This window comes from Pelophylax lessonae, assembly GCF_965119305.1.
Source record: "Pelophylax lessonae genome assembly, chromosome: 9".
Lineage (NCBI taxonomy): Eukaryota > Metazoa > Chordata > Amphibia > Anura > Ranidae > Pelophylax > Pelophylax lessonae.
In genome coordinates, this window is record NC_138776.1 from 251,862,817 (window position 1) to 251,883,265 (window position 20,449).

General features: G+C 47.7%; 4 protein-coding genes across 4 annotated transcripts in view; 3 read left to right on the forward strand and 1 right to left on the reverse strand.

The window, feature by feature from the left end:
- The window catches only part of LOC309564368 (uncharacterized protein), a 770,106-nt gene that overhangs the window by 66,254 nt on the left and 683,403 nt on the right, over positions 1 to 20,449 (forward strand). The gene's annotated exons all lie outside the window — the stretch shown is intronic.
- Positions 1 to 20,449, forward strand: part of LOC309562836 (uncharacterized protein) — a 141,599-nt gene that overhangs the window by 58,632 nt on the left and 62,518 nt on the right. The gene's annotated exons all lie outside the window — the stretch shown is intronic.
- The window catches only part of LOC309563380 (uncharacterized protein), a gene marked incomplete at its 3' end in the record, with an annotated part of 56,844 nt that overhangs the window by 6,951 nt on the left and 29,444 nt on the right, over positions 1 to 20,449 (reverse strand). Inside the window, exons 8-9 of the mRNA XM_082267774.1 lie at positions 945 to 1,427; positions 735 to 902 (exon numbers count right to left, since the gene is read on the reverse strand). Of these exons, the coding sequence (XP_082123900.1) occupies positions 735 to 902; positions 945 to 1,427 (651 nt within the window). The remainder of the gene's footprint in view (positions 1 to 734; positions 903 to 944; positions 1,428 to 20,449) is intronic.
- On the forward strand, positions 3,446 to 15,405 carry LOC309562753 (tubulin beta-4B chain-like). The gene is made up of 4 exons (XM_082267044.1): positions 3,446 to 3,599; positions 11,377 to 11,485; positions 11,570 to 11,680; positions 14,228 to 15,405. The coding sequence occupies exons 1-4, from the start codon at positions 3,543 to 3,545 to the stop codon at positions 15,286 to 15,288; spliced, it is 1,338 nt and encodes a 445-aa protein (XP_082123170.1). The 5' UTR covers positions 3,446 to 3,542; the 3' UTR covers positions 15,289 to 15,405.

Genomic DNA, 20,449 nt, shown 5'->3' on the forward strand with positions numbered 1-20,449 from the left:
AAGTCACATGCTGCCTCATATCTGGAAGCACTGGGTATTTCCTGAGGGTTTGGTGATGCTGAAGTGTGGCAGTGAGCATGGAGAATGTGAATATCAGCAAGTAGTGGGTTCTTTTTACGAGAAAAGCTGCCACTTTGCCATGAATTACAATAATGACTGATTCTCTTAATGGACAGCCCCAGTGAGGCCGGAATTATCGGTGGTCCAAAATCAGGTGATTGCCCGTTTCTTGCCTGTTACTCTTAGGCAGCCGGTCATGCAGGTTGTAATTTATTCTTCTTAGGTGGTCATACTTTACAGGCAGTAGGTTACACCTTGCAGGAGGTAATTTATTGCTCTTTTGGTGGTCGTTCTTCACAGGCGCTCTTCATAAATGATCATTTCTTGCAGGCAGTCATTCCTTCCTTTTAGGTGGTCAATCCTCGCAGGTAGTCAATCTTACATCTCAGGCAGTCATTCATCTTATAGATGGTCAATCATACTTCTCAGGCAGTCATTCCTCATGGGCAGTTGGTCATTTCTCACAGGTGGTGATCCCTCGCAGGCAGTAAGTTGTACTTTACAGGTGGTCACTTAGGTGGCCATTCCTTACAGGTGGTCATTCGTACCTCCCAGGCAGTAAGTCGTTCCTCACAGGCGATCAGTCGTACCTCCAAGGCAGTAAGTCGTTCCTCATAGGCGATCAGTCATACCTCCAAGGCAGTAAGTCGTTCCTCATAGGCGATCAGTCATACCTCCAAGGCAGTAAGTCGTTCCTCATAGGCGATCAGTTGTACCTCCAGGGCAGTAAGTCGTTCCTCACAGGCGATCAGTCGTACCTCCAAGGCAATAAGTCGTTCCTCATAGGCGATTAGTTGTACCTTGCAGGTGGTCACTCGTTCCTCGCAGGCGATCAGTCGTACCTCCAAGGCAGTAAGTCATTCCTCACAGGCGATCAGTCGTACCTCCAAGGCAGTAATGCGTTCCTCACAGGCGATCAGTCGTACCTCCAAGGCAGTAAGTCGTTCCTCATCGGCGATTAGTTGTACCTTGCAGGTGGTCACTCGTTCCTCGCAGGCGATCAGTTGTACCTCCAAGGCAGTAAGTTGTTTCTCATAGGCGATCAGTTGTACCTCCAGGGCAGTAAGTCGTTCCTCATAGGCGATCAGTTGTACCTCCAAGGCAGTAAGTCGTTCCTCATAGGCGATCAGTCGTACCTCCAAGGCAGTAAGTCGTTCCTCATAGGCGATCAGTCGTACCTCCAAGGCAGTAAGTCGTTCCTCACAGGCGATCAGTCGTACCTCCAAGGCAGTAAGTCGTTCCTCACAGGCGATTAGTCGTACCTCCAAGGCAGTAAGTCGTTCCTCATAGGCGATCAGTTGTACCGCCAGGGCAGTAAGTCGTTCCTCATAGGTGATCAGTTGCACCTCCAAGGCAGTAAGTCGTTCCTCATAGAGGGGATTAGTTGTACCTCCAAACCAATAAGTCGTTCCTCATTAGTGATCAGTCGTACCTTGCAGGTGGTAACTCGTTTCCTCGCAAACGAACAGTCAAATGACTTACTGCCTTGGAGGTACGACTGATCGCCTATGAGGAACGACTTACTGCCTTGGAGGTACGACTTATCGCCTATGAGGAACGACTTACTGCCTTGGAGGTACGACTTATCGCCTATGAGGAACGACTTACTGCCCTGGAGGTACGACTGATCGCCTATGAGGAACGACTTACTGCCTTGGAGGTACGACTGATCGCCTATGAGGAACGACTTACTGCCTTGGAGGTACGACTTATCGCCTATGAGGAACGACTTACTGCCTTGGAGGTACGACTTATCGCCTATGAGGAATGACTTACTGCCTTGGAGGTACGACTGATCGCCTATGAGGAACGACTTACTGCCTTGGAGGTACGACTGATCGCCTATGAGGAATGACTTACTGCCTTGGAGGTACGACTGATCGCCTATGAGGAACGACTTACTGCCTTGGAGGTACGACTTATCGCCTATGAGGAATGACTTACTGCCTTGGAGGTACGACTGATCGCCTATGAGGAATGACTTACTGCCTTGGAGGTTCAACTGATCACCTGTGAGGAACGAGTGACCACCTGCAAGGTACGACTGATCACCTATAAGGAACAATTTATTGGTTTGGAGGTACAACTAATCCCCTCTATGAGGAATGACTTACTGCCTTGGAGGTACCTCATAGACGATCAGTCGCACCGCCAAGGCAGTAAGTTGTTCCTCATAGAGGGGATCAGTTGTACCTTCAAACCAATAAGTCGTTCCTCATAGGATATCAGTCGTACCTTGCAGGTGGTCACTCGTTAGTCGCAGGCGATCAATCATACCTCCAAGGCAGTAAGTCGTTCCTCATAGGCAATCGTCGTTCCTCGCAGGCGATCATTGGTACCTCCAAGATAGTAAGTCGTTCCTCATAGTCGATCGTCGTACCTTGCAGGTGGTCCCTCGTTCCTCGCAGACGATCTGTAAGTCATGGCAGGCAGTCATTCATTCCATGCGGTGGCCATTTTTCAATAATTGGCTGTTCATCCCTTTGAAGTGAATATTCTGTGCTTTACCCCTTGGGTAGAACAATCACTAATGACCCATAAACATAGTATTATATTATAACAGTCATTTCACTGATAACACCAAAACAATTTAAAGTAATTCTAACAATGGCACTGCAATTTAGGATTGAACACCTACCACGCTTATTTATTCCAGCAGGTGACAGTCCTTTTTCTCCTTTTAAAACACCCTAATTTGATGCTTTTTGGTTTCCCTATCACTTCCGGGATCAGCCGCGCCCCACTTCCGGGGAGGGGCTGTGGGAGCCGCACTCTCTTGCGCAGAGCGGCGGCCATTTTGTCGTAGCGCAGATTTTGCGGACATACTGAGACAAGCGCTTTTCGCTTCTGCTTGATTGCTAATGACTGGGTTAAACGCCCAAATTTTTTTTACACTCAAATGAATATGATCCGTGACAGTAATAACCGTACATTTATTGTGTGTCCGCGGGCGGGTAGGGATGTGTTTAGATAGAGGACAGACGCTCTGACCGGCGGGGTGTACATGGGCGGCGGTATTCGGGGCGCTCTAGCCGCATCCCAGCGTACCCCCCCATAGAGCTGCGCATTGTCCCCTTCGTACCGCCCACTATGCAGAGCCCCTGACGTAGCTATTGGCGCCAACAGCGGTTGGTTACCAGGTTGCTGGCCAAAGCCCGCCCACCGCACAGCCGTCCGCCAATCAGACGTGCTGCAGATCATTCCAATCAAACCAATCTGAGCGCGCCTTTGACGGATGACGGCACCGACTGGCGCCCAATTAGATTCCAGTCTTCGTGACGGACAGGCCGCCCAGCAATCACCGCTTCCGTCTTACTCCCGCCTCATTCCTCCTGACCAATAGCAGGACGAGTTCCCGCCATTACCTCAGGTTGGGCTTGGCTATAAAAGCGGCGGAGCGGGCGGTTGGGGGCAGTCAGTGGCGCAGTTTCCTGCTACGTTGTTCGCCTGTGAGAGAAAGAAAAAAAAATTTGACTGTCATCATGAGGGAGATCGTCCATCTACAGGCCGGACAATGCGGGAACCAGATCGGGGCCAAGGTGAGACATTGTGAATGAGGAGAGCGGAGGTGGATTGTCTGCTATAGGCGGACACACGGAGCCCATAGACACAAACGGCGCCTATTTAGAGGGCCGCTAATACTAGGCCTCGGTCCTGAGCTGCGTTATATCCGCATCCAGCCCGGAGCCTTCCAGCGGGAATAATCCCGTACACGTCATACACTGCGGATCACCGCATGGCGCGGCTACCGCCCTTTTTTTTTTTTTCTTTGTTTTTTTTTTTCCATTTTATTTTTTATTTATTATCATCGGTTTATCTGGCCGATGGCATCTCCATTATCCGAGCGCCCTACTATGGGGGAAGGGAGACATGCGTTGTCAGGTGCGGCGAGGGGAGGGCTTAGGGGCGTGTCAGTGCGAGGAGCGGCGCGCTGTCATTGGTGGGAGGAGTACCGTAGTGCTGTGTCGATGGGAGGGGCGATGCCCATCATTTTTTTTTTTTTCAGTGGGAGCGGCGGTGCCTCATCATTGATGGTGGTGGTTGGATGTCAATAGGAGTAGTGTTGGTCGGGGGGGGGGAGCAGTGTCTTGGCGTTGGTGGGATGGGTAGTGCCCAGTCATTGGGAGGAGCTGTGCTTCCTTATTGGTGGGGGTTCCCTGTCATTGGTGTTGGTGCTCCCTTATTTGTGGTAGCGCCCTGTCATTGGTGCCCCCTTATTGGTGGGAGGATTAGCGCCCTGTCATTGGTGCCCCCTTATTGGTGGGAGGATTAGCGCCCTGTCATTGGTGCCCTCTTATTGGTGGGAGGGTTAGCGCCCTGTCATTGGTGCCCCCTTATTGGTGGGAGGGTTAGCGCCCTGTCATTGGTGCCCCCTTATTGGTGGGAGGGTTAGCGCCCTGTCATTGGTGCCCCCTTATTGGTGGGAGGGGTTAGCGCCCTGTCATTGGTGCCCCCTTGTTTGTGGGAGGGGGTAGCGCCCTGTCATTGGTGCCCCCTTGTTTGTGGGAGGGGGTAGCGCCCTGTCATTGGTGCCCCCTTGTTTGTGGGAGGGGGTAGCGCCCTGTCATTGGTGCCCCCTTGTATGTGGGAGGGGGTAGCGCCCTGTCATTGGTGCCCCCTTGTATGTGGGAGGGGGTAGCGCCCTGTCATTGGTGCCCCCTTGTATGTGGGAGGGGGTAGCGCCCTGTCATTGGTGCCCCCTTGTATGTGGGAGGGGGTAGCGCCCTGTCATTGGTGCCCCCTTGTATGTGGGAGGGGGTAGCGCCCTGTCATTGGTGCCCCCTTGTTTGTGGGAGGGGGTAGCGCCCTGTCATTGGTGCCCCCTTGTTTGTGGGAGGGGGTAGCGCCCTGTCATTGGTGCCCCCTTGTTTGTGGGAGGGTTGGGGCCCACTTATTGGTGGGAGGGATAGCGCCCTGTCATTGGTGCCCCCTTATTGGTGGGAGGGGTAGTGCCCTGTCTATGGTGGCGGTGCCCCCCTTGTTGGTGGGAAGGGTAGTGCCCAGTCAGTGGGAGGGGCAGTGTCCCATCGTTGGTGGGAGGGGCAGTGCCCTGTCATTGGTGTCGCTGCCCCCTTATTGGTGTGGGGGGTAGTGCTCTGTCATTGGTGGCGGTGCCCTCTTACATGTCTGTGGGAGGGGCAGTGCCCATCATTGGTGGGATGGGTAGTGTCCAGTCAGTGGGAGGGTCAATGCCCTATCATTGATGAGAGGGGGGGGGAAGTGTCCCATTGGTGGGAGGGGCAGTGCCCTGTCATTGGTGTCGCTGCCTCCTTATTGGTGAGGGGTAGTGCACTGTCATTGGTGGTGCACCCTTACAGGTGTTGGTGGGAAGGGCAATGCCCAATCATTGGTGCTGTTGGGAGGGGCAGTGACGCATCATTTGGTGTCAGTGGGAGGGGTAGTGCCTTGTCAGAGGGGCAGTACCCCATCAGTAGGAGTGTCAGAGGGCAATGCCCCCTTATATGTGTTGGTGGGTGGAAAAGTGCCGTGTAATGGTAGAGGGACAGTGCCCCCTTATTATTGTCTGGGGGATAGGTAGTGCCTTGTCACAGGAGCAGTGCCCCCTTGTTGGTGGGAGGATTAGTGCCGTGTAACGTTAGAGGGACAGTGCCCAATCATTGGGGTCGGTACCCCCTTATTGGTGTCTGGGGGAGAGGTAGTGCTTATTAGTCCTGCACAACTTTTTGTGTGTAAAGCAGAAAAAATGAACCTTGGAGGACTTCTCAATCCTGATCCTTTGGTAGGTGTATGCATGGGGCCAGAATATACCTGAAGTACAGGCGGGATCACCTCTTCCAGGGACCTCCTATTCTCTATCTGATGAGGCTTCCTTAACCAATGCTGACCTGCCGCACTTTACTGCAGTAGGTTGGCACGTACCTGCCCATTGGTGCTTCTGCAGACTGCCGTCATTTGCTGCAGCACAAGCCAATCAACAGGTCCCGGCACCGGCTGAGGGAAGAGCCCGGCATTGGTTAACCGCATAGCGCTCTCTCCAGACAGCAGTGATGTCACTTTTTTTCTCCAAAAGAGTAAAGTCCAAAATGTTGCTTAGTAAAAGAAGCTTACATGTTCGGAATACAGCTAACCCCTCCCCAGCCTGTGGGGGGGGGGGGGGTAAAGCTGATCGAACTGAGGACAAGGGAAGGCTGCCAGACGATGGCAAACAGATCAATTTTGAAGATACAGTAAAACCTTGGATTGCAAGCATAATTCGTTCTGAAAACATGCTTGGAATCCAAAGCACTCTTATAGCAAAGCAAATTTCCCCATCAGAAATGATGGAAACTCAGATGATTCGTTCCACAAGTCCTTCAGTTTATAGTCTATATACAAAGATTATAGCAATGTGATGGGTTGTGTAACCATAAAATGCCCATCCACAATATGCAGCCTTCCCAAGGGGATTAGAAGCAAAATCTAGCAGAGCTACAAAATATGAGATGAGAGGTCCCTCTAAGTGTAACAATATGGTTACATTTAATGAAGGTTCAACATTTAGCAACTCACATGGTTGATTAAAGAGGCACATCTAAGTATGCAGGCATCCGCGGTAAAGCTGTCCACATAGACCATCTTCTGAACCACCGACTCTCACCACTGTCAGTCTGCAATCATGACCGGGAAGAATAGCCTGCAGTAGAGTGATCTGAAAGTGAGACTTTGAATCACTCGTGGAGTGCAGCGGGAAAGGGATGATGAAGATGGCGGTGCGGAGGATGGTCTATGTGGACAGCTTTACCCTGGATGCCTGCATTCTTGGATGTGCCTGTTCCAATCAACCATGTGAGTTGCTAAATATTGAACCTTCATTTAGTGCCGGTTCACACTAGGGCAACCTGTGAGGCGACCTGGTCGCCTCCCATAGGGAAGCTGCGGACCCGTTCTAATAGGAGCGACACAAGTCGCTCCGACCTAGAAAAAGGGTCCGGAGCTTCTTTGGGGCGACCGCCATAGACTTCAATGTTATTAAGTCCGTGGCGGCCGCTCCGAGGTCGCGGCGCACTGCTCGCACCGCGACCTCGGAGGTTGCGGTGCAAAGTAGCGTCGCTGCAATGTGAACCGGTGCTAAATGTAACCATATTGCTACACTTTAGAGCCTCTCTTCTTTTTTCATACATGACGCTACTTGTATATAAAGACATCGCTTGTATATCGAATCAAGTCAAAATGTATTTAAAAAATGTTGCTTGTCTTGCAAAGTGCTCTCAAACCAAGTTACTATCAAACCAAGGTTTTACTGGATTTTATAATTTGAGGACTAATGTATTACTACGGAACAAATGGCTCTAACTTGAGTCTAGAGATGAAGCATAAATAGGAAGTCCTCCCACCAGACTGCCAAAACATGGGGTGGAATAGCGATCCTACATGGCTCACAAGTGTTACCTCTGGTTAACACTCTGGCATTCATAGGCCTCTCTTGGGCAGCCCTCTAACTATTCACTATATATTCTTTCTATTTGTATATAGGACTGATCACTGTAGGGCTACCTATTCACTATATATTCATTCTATATATATATATATATATATGACTGATCACTGTAGGGCTACCTATTCACTATATATTCTATATATATATATATAGATCTATCTGATCACTGTAGGTGATGCCAGTGGCAGTCACCCCCCCCCCCCCCCACACACACAGTTGTCAGATTGCCTGCCATGCTATCACCGCCATTACTAGTAGAATTCCAGTATATATCCCAGGGGTCTTCAAACTATGGCCCTCCATTTCAGGAACTACAATTCCCATCATGCAAAGTCGGGTCTGCATGTCAGTTTTACAATGCCTCATGGGACGTGTAGTTCTGCAACAGCTGGAGGGTCGTAGTTTGAGGATCCCTGATGTATCCCAGAGATTGTAGGTGCTTTAACTTTCACGCAAACCAATCAATATACCTAATGATTTCTTCTTTACCAAAAACATGTAGCAGAATACGCTTTGGCCTAAATTTTATGAGAAAATATAATTTATTGGGTGTTTTATAGCGGAGTGGAAAATATTTTTAATTTAAATAATGAACCCAGTGGTGATTACTACCAAAAGTCAGCTATTTGTGTGAAAAAATGATCTAAATTTCGGTTGGGTACAGCGTTACATGACTGCGCAATTAAAGTAGCACAGTGCTGAATTGCAAAAAAAGTCCTGTCATGAAGGGTGTAAAAGCTTGCGGAGGTGAAGTGGTTAACCTGTTCCTGCTGCGTGCACAGATGCATATTGCTGGCACTGCAGTTTTGTTTGGAGTGACCGCGCTGCCGCTGGGTTCATAGTCGCTGTTTATAACCAGGAGCTCCTGATCACTGAAGGCCATTGTCTGATCGTAGAATCGGGAAGCCTTAGAAGTGTGGATGAATTGCTGGCTGAATGGAACTACGATTCAAAAAAATGTTCCTAGCACCTGTGCTGACCTGTTTAAGAAAGATGTACATGCTTATTTTCCCAAGTCCTCTTCCAGGACGGCTTACACAGGAGGCCCCTCCTACCTGGACAGGATCCACATCAGTTTCTACTTGCCAACTGCCTATCTGGGAAAATGCGTCATTACTTTGACGAGTCAATACCAAAGATATGGCTGCAGTTAGATGCCATAACTCCGGTACTCTATTTCCCTCAGGCACAGTGATCCGAGCAACAGACTCCATGTTGGACCACTTTGGGAGGGGTTGCCCCTTCCCATGCTTTTGGTGGTTCCCAGGCTGATCGGTAGCTCCAGGAAGTGATCCGGTGCTGGTTAGAGATGAGTGAAGGAAAGATGGCCTCTGCTTATTCCAGTGATGGTGAACCTTGGCACCCCAGATGTTTTGGAACTACATTTCCCATGATGCTCATGCAGTGTAGTTTAGCATCATGGGAAATGTAGTTCCAAACATCTGTGGTGCCAAGGTTCGCCATCACTGGCTTATTCTATGGCCTGGCACATGGGTGCACAACCTCTTGCCCTTCAGCTGTTGCAGAACTACAAGTCCCATGAGGCTTTGCAAGACTGTTACCAGCATGACTCCCAAAGGCTGAGGTATGGTGGCACTTGTAGCTACATAACAGCTGAGGGGGAGCACAGGTTGAGCACCTATGGCCTAGGCCTGGAGTAATGTCATGTCCCTTCCGGTTCTGGCCCCGTGAACTGCCTTTTAGGCTCTGATCACACCTGATTTTGGGATGGAATTGCCCTGATTATGTCTGCCGTTTCATATTGCTGCAAAACGCAGGATGCAATGCCAATAATTAGGTCACCTCAATCACACCACAATTGTCGCCCAGTAAATCGCACTGCAATCGCTAAAACACGTAACGCTGTTGTCCAAAAATAGCTTGTTTCTTTTTGAGCATCAAGTGTAGATGCAGCACAACAATCGAGGCACTATTGGGGGGTCATTAAGAAGTAATGGCATTGCAATCGCATCCCCCGATTTAAAATCGAAATGGATGGCGGCTTCCCCAGATGTGTGAACCGGCTTCATTGAAAGCCATTCCAATTCACATGTTGTGTGAATCGGAGCCTAAAGTGAACTGAGCTTAAGGTGTATTTTACAAAAATTGCTTTTGAAAAACTGCTGGTCAAAAAGTGACCTAAAAAAATTGCAAGGACCGGCTTTCTGTTCTCTAGGGTAGGGGTCACAAACTGGCGGTCCTCCAGCTGTTGCAGGACTACAAGTCCCATCATGCTTGTGGGAACTATAGTTCTGCAACAGCTGGAGGGTCACCAGTTTGGGACCCCTGCTCCAGGGTCTCTGCTAAAAATATATATAATGGTTGGGGGGGGGGTATGTCATTTCCCATATATAATGCTTGGGGGGTTATGTAATAATGCTTGGGGGGGGGGGGGGGTTATGTAATTCCCCATATAATACTTGGGGGGGTTATGTAATAATGCTTGGGGGGGGGGGGTTATGTAATTCCCCAAACACTGACTTGCTTGTAAACAAGAGTCAGTCTGCTGTGGTTTAGAAATAAGGAAGTCACTCTAAAAAGATTCACCAGACCTGGGTGCTCAGTACCTGTTTGGTCTCATTTGTATTCAGCAAGTGGCAGTGGTGGTTACCGGCTTTGATTCCATTCTACGATAGGTGACAGTGTGGGGCTGCTCCAGGTCATCATATGCCAAGAACGTCTGTGAATACCTGGGAGCTGTGATGTCACCCATAGGTGCCTATGACCCATTTATTGGTGTTTCCTCGCCAACAGGGATCATGGGCGGCCTGAAGATATACATACCATTTCAAAATATATTCAGCCCGAAATTCTACTTTAAGAACCCTTTCTCAGGTTGGTGGTAAGTTGTCGGAGGTCCCTTCAATCCTGATGCAGTGCATGGTAGGATGATACCTGGAAGGTCACATGACGCATAGTAAAGGGCTCAGAATGCATTTCTGTTTTAGAGGTAACGATTCGAAGTTGCCATGGACTAAGTGAGAGAAGAATATTGGTGGCTTGGGCAGCAAGAACATTGGCAAAGGCTTCTATTATGAAAAGTGATTCTGCCTGAAAAGGTTTACTTGGCCTTTAACACTTGACCGGAAGATTTACCCCCACCCCTACGTGACTAGGACACTTTTTAGTGACTGCATTGCTTTAACTGACCATTGTGCAGTCATGCAATGTTGTACCCAAATAAAATTGGTTTTGGTCCCATAAATGGCTTTCTTTTGGTATTTGATCACCAGTTTTTATGCTAAAACAAGACCTAAAATTTTGAAGAGAAAAATTTACTTTCTGCTATAAAACATCCAATTATAAAATCTGATTTCTTCATAAATGTAAGCCAATATGTGTTCTGCTACATATAGCAGGCCTGGGATATTCTGACGCGAATATGGTAATCTGTGATAATAATATGCACTCGCTGTACAAGACACTGGCTTGGAAGGGGTTAATCCTCAGGGTTAACTGTGCCTAACCAGTGTTTAGGATGTGCTGCTTTTACTAGAGGAAGAGATGGGATTTAGTTCTTGCTTTTGCATGAACACAGAATCCATCCCTTCCCTGTCAGAACGAGGATCTGCCTTTACATAGGCAGTCTCCCTTGTGTAGTTTACTGCCGATGGGTGGGTGCCCACAGATTGGCTTCTGCTATGAATTGTCACAGCAGAAGCGGCCCACGTGCGCCCCCTGCAGGTGGAAGTTACAGATCACTTTTATATACATGATTCGGCGCACAGCTGCTGCCATGTAGCGGTAAAACTATGGGGTGGATGACAAGTGGTTAAGAAGCCGTCATCTTTGTTGCAAAATGTTCAATATTGTGCATGAGCTCTACCAAAACAATGTCACTTGTATCCAATATTAATGACTTGTTCCTTGTCTCCTAGTTCTGGGAAGTCATCAGTGATGAGCATGGCATTGACCCGACTGGCACATACGTGGGTGACAGCGATCTCCAACTGGAAAGAATAAGCGTCTACTACAATGAGGCCTCAGGTGGGGTGTTCTTCTTTTACGTTTTGTTTCTCAATGTAGCTTTTGGATGAACAAAGTGTAAAATGTCTTAAAATTGTCTTGCAGGTGGCAAATATGTTCCCCGGGCAATTCTGGTGGATCTGGAGCCTGGCACAATGGACTCCGTTCGGTCTGGACCCTTCGGACAAATCTTCAGACCAGACAACTTTGTATTTGGTAAATAAAAAAGGATTTGGTTCTTTGGCTGTGCTTCATAATAATTAAATATTTTGAACATTGGTGGGTCTACTGTGAGGGGTGAGGCCAGAGTGGCACAGGGCTTTGGGTTCAGGCCCACACTGCAACGTAAGTGATTTGGGTTCAGTCCCAGACATCAATGGAAGGGGGAGGGCTTAGGCCCACACTGTGCAGTGGGGGGGGGGGGGGATGGGAGGCCCACTTTGGGTCATGCATGGTGAGGACTACAGCTAGATTCTATAGGAACAGCTAATTCTAAACCAGATCCTCCAGTCCTGGCTCTTTGGTGCTATGGCCTGTGCCCCCTGGATGTTACTACCATGAGGGGTGGGGCCAGAGTGGCTCTGTCCTCTAACAATGCACCAGGAAGTATCTGCAGTCCCCAGCCATTGTTCTTGGAACAATAGTCTACTTCACAGTGAGCAATGGCTTTAATAGAAGGGCCCAGTGTGATTCCCGGTCTGTTCTGCCCTTTCACAATACATTGAGTGACCGGCCACATGCTCCTCCATCCATGACGTTTGTCCCTCATATTGGCACAGAGCAGATATAACTTGTATGATCTCAATGATGCCTCCAGGTTCCTGACCAGAGCTGCATCTTTCAGTGGGAGCCATGTCACATATTGGGTATATTTCTGCTAAATGGGGGGAGAATTTAAAGTCCTTTAGTTAGAATCATTCTAAATGTGATATGACAGCATTTGTATGCTGAAGTAAACCCTCCTCTGACACTTTACCTATAGGTAAGCCTTATCATAGGCTTACCTATAGGTATTGTAAATATCTCCTAAACATCTACCGTTTAGGAGATATTTACCTTACATGCAGCCAGTGACATCACTGGCGCATGCGCTCTGAAGGAACGGCCGCTGGTGCCGTTCCTTCAGAGCCCCGTGCTGTGACCGTTGGCTCCCGCGTGCGGGAGTGAAATCACCGCAGCTCCGGCCAATCAGATGGCCAAGTGCCGCGATCCCGGAAGACAGGCGACTAGACATGTTGCCCGTCATACAGGTAAGCGGGTGGCACGGCGGGGGCTCGTTCTAAGGTAAGTATTTCATAATGAGCTAGTGTGCGATGCATACTAGCTCAATATGTTTCTTTCAGGTTGAAAAAAAAGTATGGGTTTACAACCTCTTTAATGGGCAAGGCGACTTTTACCAACCACTTTACCATTGTATATGTTCATGTGGCACCTGCTTGTCTTGATCTTCTGAATAACACTTGGACTATAACATGATGCAGTTAATCATTTCAGCCCCCTCTAATGTACATATAAATCGTGGGGTTAGAAGTGATTATACCAGGATGATGCCTGCACCTACTGGCATTCTGGTATGTGATCTGGCATTCCGGTCTGCCAGTGATGCTCTTTGTAAAAGCGTTCCTAACCCCTCCACCTTTTGTCACCTTCACAGGCTCTCCTGTACCGTCAGGGAGCCCAGGACTGCATTCAGCAGCTCTGCTTGATTACCATAGAGATACAAGGACTGGAACGTCCCCAATCATCTCAATGGTCTAAAATGGAGTGACTAGTATTTCGTTTTCTCCGGATGTAAACAAAACATTACTGGCTTGGTAAAGCATTGGCTCAAACCGGTCTTGGTTTTGATCTGATGCTTTTAATGGCAGAGGAGAGCTCTCTTAGTAAAGAGTATCTGTCACTGCCAATGTTATCTCAAGGGATGCTCATCTAGTTGCTTGGCATAACTTATTTTAGCAAACAATTGGGTATTGTATTTTGTGCCTTTCAAATTTGCAGGCAACAAATTAAAAGCAATTTAGGTAGATGGGTGAAGCTCTAAATGGGTATAACCGTATAATAAAAACAGAGAATGAAAGCATAGAAGCACCTCTCACGGCTTCCTTCACACACTGACCTCCTTGGGCTCTAACTCTGGCTAACTTGTAAAACGTGCGTGCATTTATTTGCCTGTGGCAAATTCGCCAAGGGATCAACCCTTTTAGAAACAGCGGAAGAGCTCCCCCACCAAGTGGTTTCCGGGCTTGATTACTGATCGATGAGCCTGGTAACCATTTGGCAGTGGCATGCATAGGTCGCACCCACATATGTAAACCATATTTGCACCACACGTGAGGTATGTTTTATTAATTTATCAAAAAATTGTATTTGAAGATGGCGCTAGTACTGACATCAATAATGGGGCAACACTCACCATTTTAGTTTCTAGGGCCTTTACTTTAAAAACAAAAAAAATGGGGGTTCTAAGTAATTCTCTAGCGAATGCAGATTTTTACCTTGTGGAAGTCAGAATTGATCTGCAGTTGAAGTGGTTTATGGGCAAGGTGACAAGCTTCCGAACACATACCATTGTATGTTATGGCTTGGGTCTTGGTACCACTGGGTGATATTTTGAATAGCCGCCAGTTGCAGTTCAAATGTAAGTAACATGCATACTAAGTGCACAGCATACCTGCCTTGGGTCATTTGCCCATGGCTTACTGTGACAAGGTCAGGTTTGTGTCTGAAGTCTCTGCGTTTGAGTAACTATTTTTATCTTTCCAGGTCAGAGCGGTGCTGGAAACAACTGGGCAAAGGGTCACTACACAGAGGGAGCCGAACTGGTTGACTCAGTAATGGATGTTGTAAGGAAGGAAGCAGAAAGCTGTGACTGTCTCCAGGGCTTCCAGCTCACCCACTCTCTGGGTGGTGGCACCGGTTCTGGTATGGGTACCCTCCTAATCAGCAAGATCAGGGAAGAATACCCAGACAGAATTATGAATACTTTCAGCGTCGTGCCCTCCCCTAAAGTGTCCGATACTGTAGTAGAGCCATACAACGCCACACTGTCCGTGCACCAGCTTGTAGAAAACACAGATGAGACCTACTGCATTGACAACGAAGCCCTGTATGATATCTGCTTTAGAACCCTCAAACTCACCACCCCCACTTACGGTGACCTGAATCATCTAGTATCTGCCACCATGAGCGGAGTCACCACCTGCCTGCGTTTCCCTGGCCAGTTGAATGCAGATTTGCGTAAACTAGCTGTCAACATGGTACCCTTCCCCCGTCTGCACTTCTTCATGCCTGGTTTTGCTCCACTTACCAGCCGCGGCAGCCAACAGTACCGCGCCTTGAGCGTGCCCGAGCTGACGCAGCAGATGTTTGACTCCAAAAACATGATGGCTGCCTGCGACCCACGTCATGGCCGTTATCTGACTGTAGCTGCCGTGTTCAGAGGACGCATGTCCATGAAGGAGGTGGATGAGCAGATGCTCAATATCCAGAACAAGAACAGCAGCTACTTCGTTGAATGGATCCCCAACAACGTGAAGACTGCCGTCTGTGACATCCCACCTCGAGGCCTAAAGATGTCTGCCACCTTCATTGGTAACAGCACAGCCATTCAGGAGCTGTTCAAGCGCATCTCCGAGCAGTTCACCGCTATGTTCCGCAGAAAGGCTTTCTTGCACTGGTACACTGGGGAGGGCATGGATGAGATGGAGTTCACAGAGGCGGAGAGCAACATGAATGACCTGGTGTCTGAGTACCAGCAGTACCAAGATGCCACCGCGGAAGAGGAGGGAGAATTCGAAGAGGATGGTGACGAAGAAGTTGCATAAAACCCCAATCTATTCTATTGTAAGATATGCTCTGCCTTCTGTTCTGTTCATGTGTTGTCTTGTGGTTTTCATGTTCGATGCTTACAGAAGTTACACATTAAAACTTGCAATTTTCTATCTTTGGTGTCTTAAAGATCTCATCCTTTCCATTTTCACTTGTGTTGCCAATGCAGTCTGGGGCTGGTATTTGGCTCCATTCACATCTGGCATTTTAAGATCTTGGGCCGACTTGCAGCAATTCTGCCTGCAATCTTAAATCACAACGCATGTTCGGGTGCCAATTTTCAAAGGCACCTAAAGGCTTTGCTGCAAATTAATTGCAGTGCACAAAGTGTGTTGCCTAAAGAGGTCCAGGACCTTCTTTTGGGCAACAAGCTTTGCGGTTTGCCATGCAATAATTGGCAAAACCACAGGGCATTTTTGGTGCCATTGAAATGAATGGCACCTGAACACGTTTTTTAATTGGTAGTGCAAAATCGCAGCAATCTGCCCAAAATGCCAAATGTGATTGCAGCAACTTTAATTCTTAACGACAGCCTATGCACCTTAATAAAGGGTGTTAAACCTAGGAAAGATGCTGGTGGTACAGTGTGGTTTGCTCTGGTGTATTAGCAGCCTATTCAAAATGAATGGGCTGCCTTAAGCAAGAAGCACAGGTTTTACCCCTGGCACAAATTTACAGCGCCACTAGGCTTTTTTCTGTGGGGCTGTATATTTGCATATCTCCCTTTGTGATGAGGAAGAATGTAAAATAAAATGTAATGCCTTTCTCTAGGTCAGTGCCAGGGTTAGTGTTTGGGTTGGTATTTTTTGGATAGGATTTTTTTTATATCTATAGCCAGATCCATGTGTTTTTAGGTAGAATAAAAAATACACTATTGTTTCTGGGCTGTAATACGGGTACAAATAACATGCGTCTGATATTGCTGCGATAGTCTAAAGCAGAATTTTTATTTTGGTTGGTTTGGTGGTAGGTTATGAAAGCGGCAAGAAATAGTTAAATTTTAAACCTTTTACTATTTTAGGACACTTTTTTAAAACCATATCCGTTACAAGCAAATGATTTGTCCTGGAAAGATATCAACCTGTAGGCACAAGGTAGTTCGTTTTTAACCTACTAAGGCCATAGTACATACCGCAACTACACCCTGGTAAAATGTTTAATTTGATGGTCATAGCAATAGGCGGTTTGGTGCCCCTGGAAGCTTGGCTGAAACTCCAACTGGTAGCCCTGCATCCTTGTTGCTAGGATGTGAAAAGTGTTAATTGACGGACGCAGTTCGTAGAAAACAGAAAATGGTCCATTGAGTCACTCCCGTAAAGTTAATGCACACTACACCCCCCACCTGGTTGCACATTTAAGGTATTCACCCGCCCAGGGGATTTTTTTTTTTCTGAGATCCGCTGCTTCTCTGCGCCCCCTTCATTGGTAAGCTGCCAGCTCTTCTAGGTCTGAGTTGTGGAGTCAGGTTTTTATCTTGATGCATTAAGATAAAAAGCCTGTGTAGCAGCCTCCCCAGCACCCCTTAATTCTTACCTGAGCCCCCATCTCCATCCAGCGCTATCCGCAAGCTGTTGAGTCAGTTGGCCAATCAGGAGAGAGGGTGGGCCAAACAGCAGCTCCATGTCTGAATGGGCACAGAGCCTCGGCTTGGGTGCCCCATAACAGGCTGCTTGCTGTGGGGGGGGGGGGCACTTGATGGGAGGAAGGGGCCAGGCAGGAGCGGCTAAGAGGCACATAAGATGAGGATCCGGTCTGCTCTGTGCAAAACCAACTTTACAGAGGTAAGTATAACATCTTTTAAAAAAAAAATGGGGGGGTGCTGGATGACCTTGTCGCAGCACTGGTCACTACTATAGGATATGGTCTCCTTGTAGCTGATCTTTCATCCTTACTGACTTCAAGTACAACTAGAGGCAAAACTGAGTGGACATTGGATAGAACCCCTGTCAGTTTTTTTTTTGCGGTCCCCATTTGGAAGATTCACCCTCTCTATTGGTCTTGTTACCATTTTCAAAGTACAAAAATCATAATTTTGGGTTGTCCCAAGAGGAAGTCTATGGTGACACTAGTTCTGGTGACCTTGGATCCCCTCACTTTCTGTTTTAGCTATGGGATGGGATCCCCTCACTTTCTGTTTTAGGGATGGGATCCCCTCACTTTCTGTTTTAGGGATGGGATCCCCTCACTTTCTGTTTTAGGGATGGGATCCCCTCACTTTCTGTTTTAGGGATGGGATCCCCTCACTTTCTGTTTTGGCGATGGGATGGGATCCCCTCACTTTCTGTTTTAGCGATGGGATGGGATCCCCTCACTTTCTGTTTTAGGGATGGGATCCCGTCACTTTCTGTTTTAGCTATGGGATGGGAAGTAAAGGGAAATCTCCCCAAAAGGACACAGATGGCAAAAAACATCACACTGACAGGAGCTATACCCTCCCTTATGCTAGCCAAAATTTTTTGCCTATAGTGCCTTCCAGTCTTGGGTACTCTTTCAAGCTCTCTGTTGGCCGACAGGATCTGATCAGCTGCTGGCAGGTGTCAGCAGACACGTGTCCTAACATCTGCCGCTCTAGAGAACAATGGCTTTGTCCGAGCAGGTCTGCAAAACTGACAGGAAGAGCTGATTGGATCGCCTGTGTAACCTGCCTTATTCCACACTTTATGGCCAGAGCGAGGATCGTTAGGCCAGCTCGAGAGGGTGTTTGAAGATGGGAGGATTGAGGTACATGCAACAGGAATCACAGGGTGTTGTGAGCTCACCAAATCCTCAAATTTCCTTTTAATGGTCCTTGTGGACATTTTCAGAGTGGTAAAACAAAATGTATGGATTGTCAGCAAAAACAGAGTAATAATTTATATTTCCCTTGCTTTGGCAGGGGCATTCTATCCAATCTGATAATGTAAATCTAATTTTAATCCTTCCAGACTAAAATTTTGTTAAACCGATCTTGCTAAAGGCAAGAGGGCTTCTTTTGGCTTGTGGGGAGGGTGGACAGTGGTGAAGAACCTAAATGAAATTCTAATTGAGAGCTGAAAACTCATACGGAGTTAATGGTATTGGGTTTAAATCATTAAATGTAATACAGGGTGCTAAAATGTGGCCCACCTGTTTGATCACCTACCCACAAAGTGTACATGTAGCCTAATGTGGCAATGTTAGGTCCTTGCGTGCCAAGCATTGACTTGTAGGATGATGGTGTTCATCTCCTCCCAGGAGATGTGGTCATGCTATGAATCATAGGGTATTTAGGCCACAGCTTTCTTTTTTAAGCATGAAAAAGGTCCAAAGACAAGTGTCTTAATTGCTGTCTCTTCCCCCCCCCCCCCCCCTAACTCTTTCTGGTCACCATTGTCCCCAGGGCTGGAAGTGGTGGTAGATGTGAACTCTGCCTTGTTTAACCACTTCCATACAGGAGTTACAGCCCCTTCCTGCCCAGGCCAATTTTCAGCTTTTAGCGCTGTTGCATTTTGAATGACAATTGCGCGGTCATGCAACACTGTACCTAAACCAAATTTATGTCATCTTCCCCCCCCCCCCCCCAAACAAATGGAGCTTCTTTTGGTGGTATTTGATCACCGCAAGGTTTTCTTTTTTGGTGCACAAATAAAAAAAAAAGACTGAAAAGTTTGAAAAATATTTTTTTGTTAAGATTTTGTACATTTTTTCGACACTGATGAGCCTGCACTGAAAGGCACTGGTGGGCAATAATAGGCACTGGTGGGTGGCAATGATGGGAAGCACTGATAGGGAGGGCACCAGTGCCAGGCTCTCTGAGCCCTGATTGCCATCCCTGGTGGCTCTAACGGCACCCCCCCCCCCCCCCCCAGGGTCTGCACTGGTAATCAATGTTCTGATTACCCCTGTGATCAGTAATTAGCAAAAATGCTTTGAACTCACTGATTCCCCTGGCTGCAGCACAGATCGTCTCTTCTCACTGAAAAGATCAAAGCCGTTACATCGGCTGTATTTACATTACATGATGGCTGTGATTGGACACAGCCGTTGTGTGATCAGGAGGGCCAATCACACGCCCTCCTGCCAAAACTTGCTATGTGTCCGAGGGACACAGGCACATCGAGATCGTGCCCGTGGCGGCACAATCTCGCTCCTTCTGCAGGACAGTTGGGAATGTCCGATCAGAAGGACTAGTCTCCCACCTGGCCGTATATGTACAGTGGCTGGGTGGGAGGTGGTTAATTCAGAATATTGAACTCCAACTCCGTGTTCCTTGTGACTTCTGGGCCTCAATGTAAATGGTGCAATACATGCATTGGGGAAACAACGGACTCAAATATCAACAGTCACTGGTTTCAGTAAACACCTGTAGGTGCCAAGTTCCAGTCTTCTGAAACATGTTTACTGAATGTGTGAGCAAAGTCCAAACCTTATCCTTCAGAAGGCTTGGGAGTAGGCTGGCACTGAGAATAGTTCAGAAAAAACAGTCAAAGCAAGAACTGAGGCCAGCAGCTGGGAATTGCATAATTTTCTCTGTTGTTGACTGACAGCTTCAGATCTTCAAACCCTTGGTTTGTACTGCCTCCTGCAGGAGTAGGCTACTAGGGGGAGAAAAAGTCTGGCTATATCCATGGACAGTTCCAGGGGGGGTATACTCCCTCTCTGCTATAGGCACTCTTTTCATCCTTGCTGACTTCAAGTTTTTATTGCTGTCCCCATTGAGAAGATTCACCCTCTCTATTTGTCTTGTTACCATTGTATTGAAAGTAAAAGAAAATCCCAATTACTTTTGTTCATTGACACACCGCTCCTGATTCCTTTTAACCAATGGGTTATACTGCCCCTTACAGGAGTAGGACACTAGGCAAGAAAAAGCTTGACTACACCTATGGGCAGTCCCAGGGGGTATACACCTGCACTCAGCTATAGGTACTCAGTTGTTTTTTTTTTTTTCTGCCTAGTCAGGGGTATGGACCTGGTTCCATGCTGGGATCTCTGGCAACTTTTTCTTTTTAGATAGAATTTTTTTTTTCTCCTGGATTTTTCCTGAGACCTACAATCAACTGCCAGATTTGGCGACAGGCTGGATAATCTAGATCCAGTAGTCAACCCAGACCTTGATGCTAGGTCAGCCACGACATATCCCCACTGGACAGGGGCTGGCCTGTGAGTTAAATGTCTAGTCACGAGGTCGCTTACGAC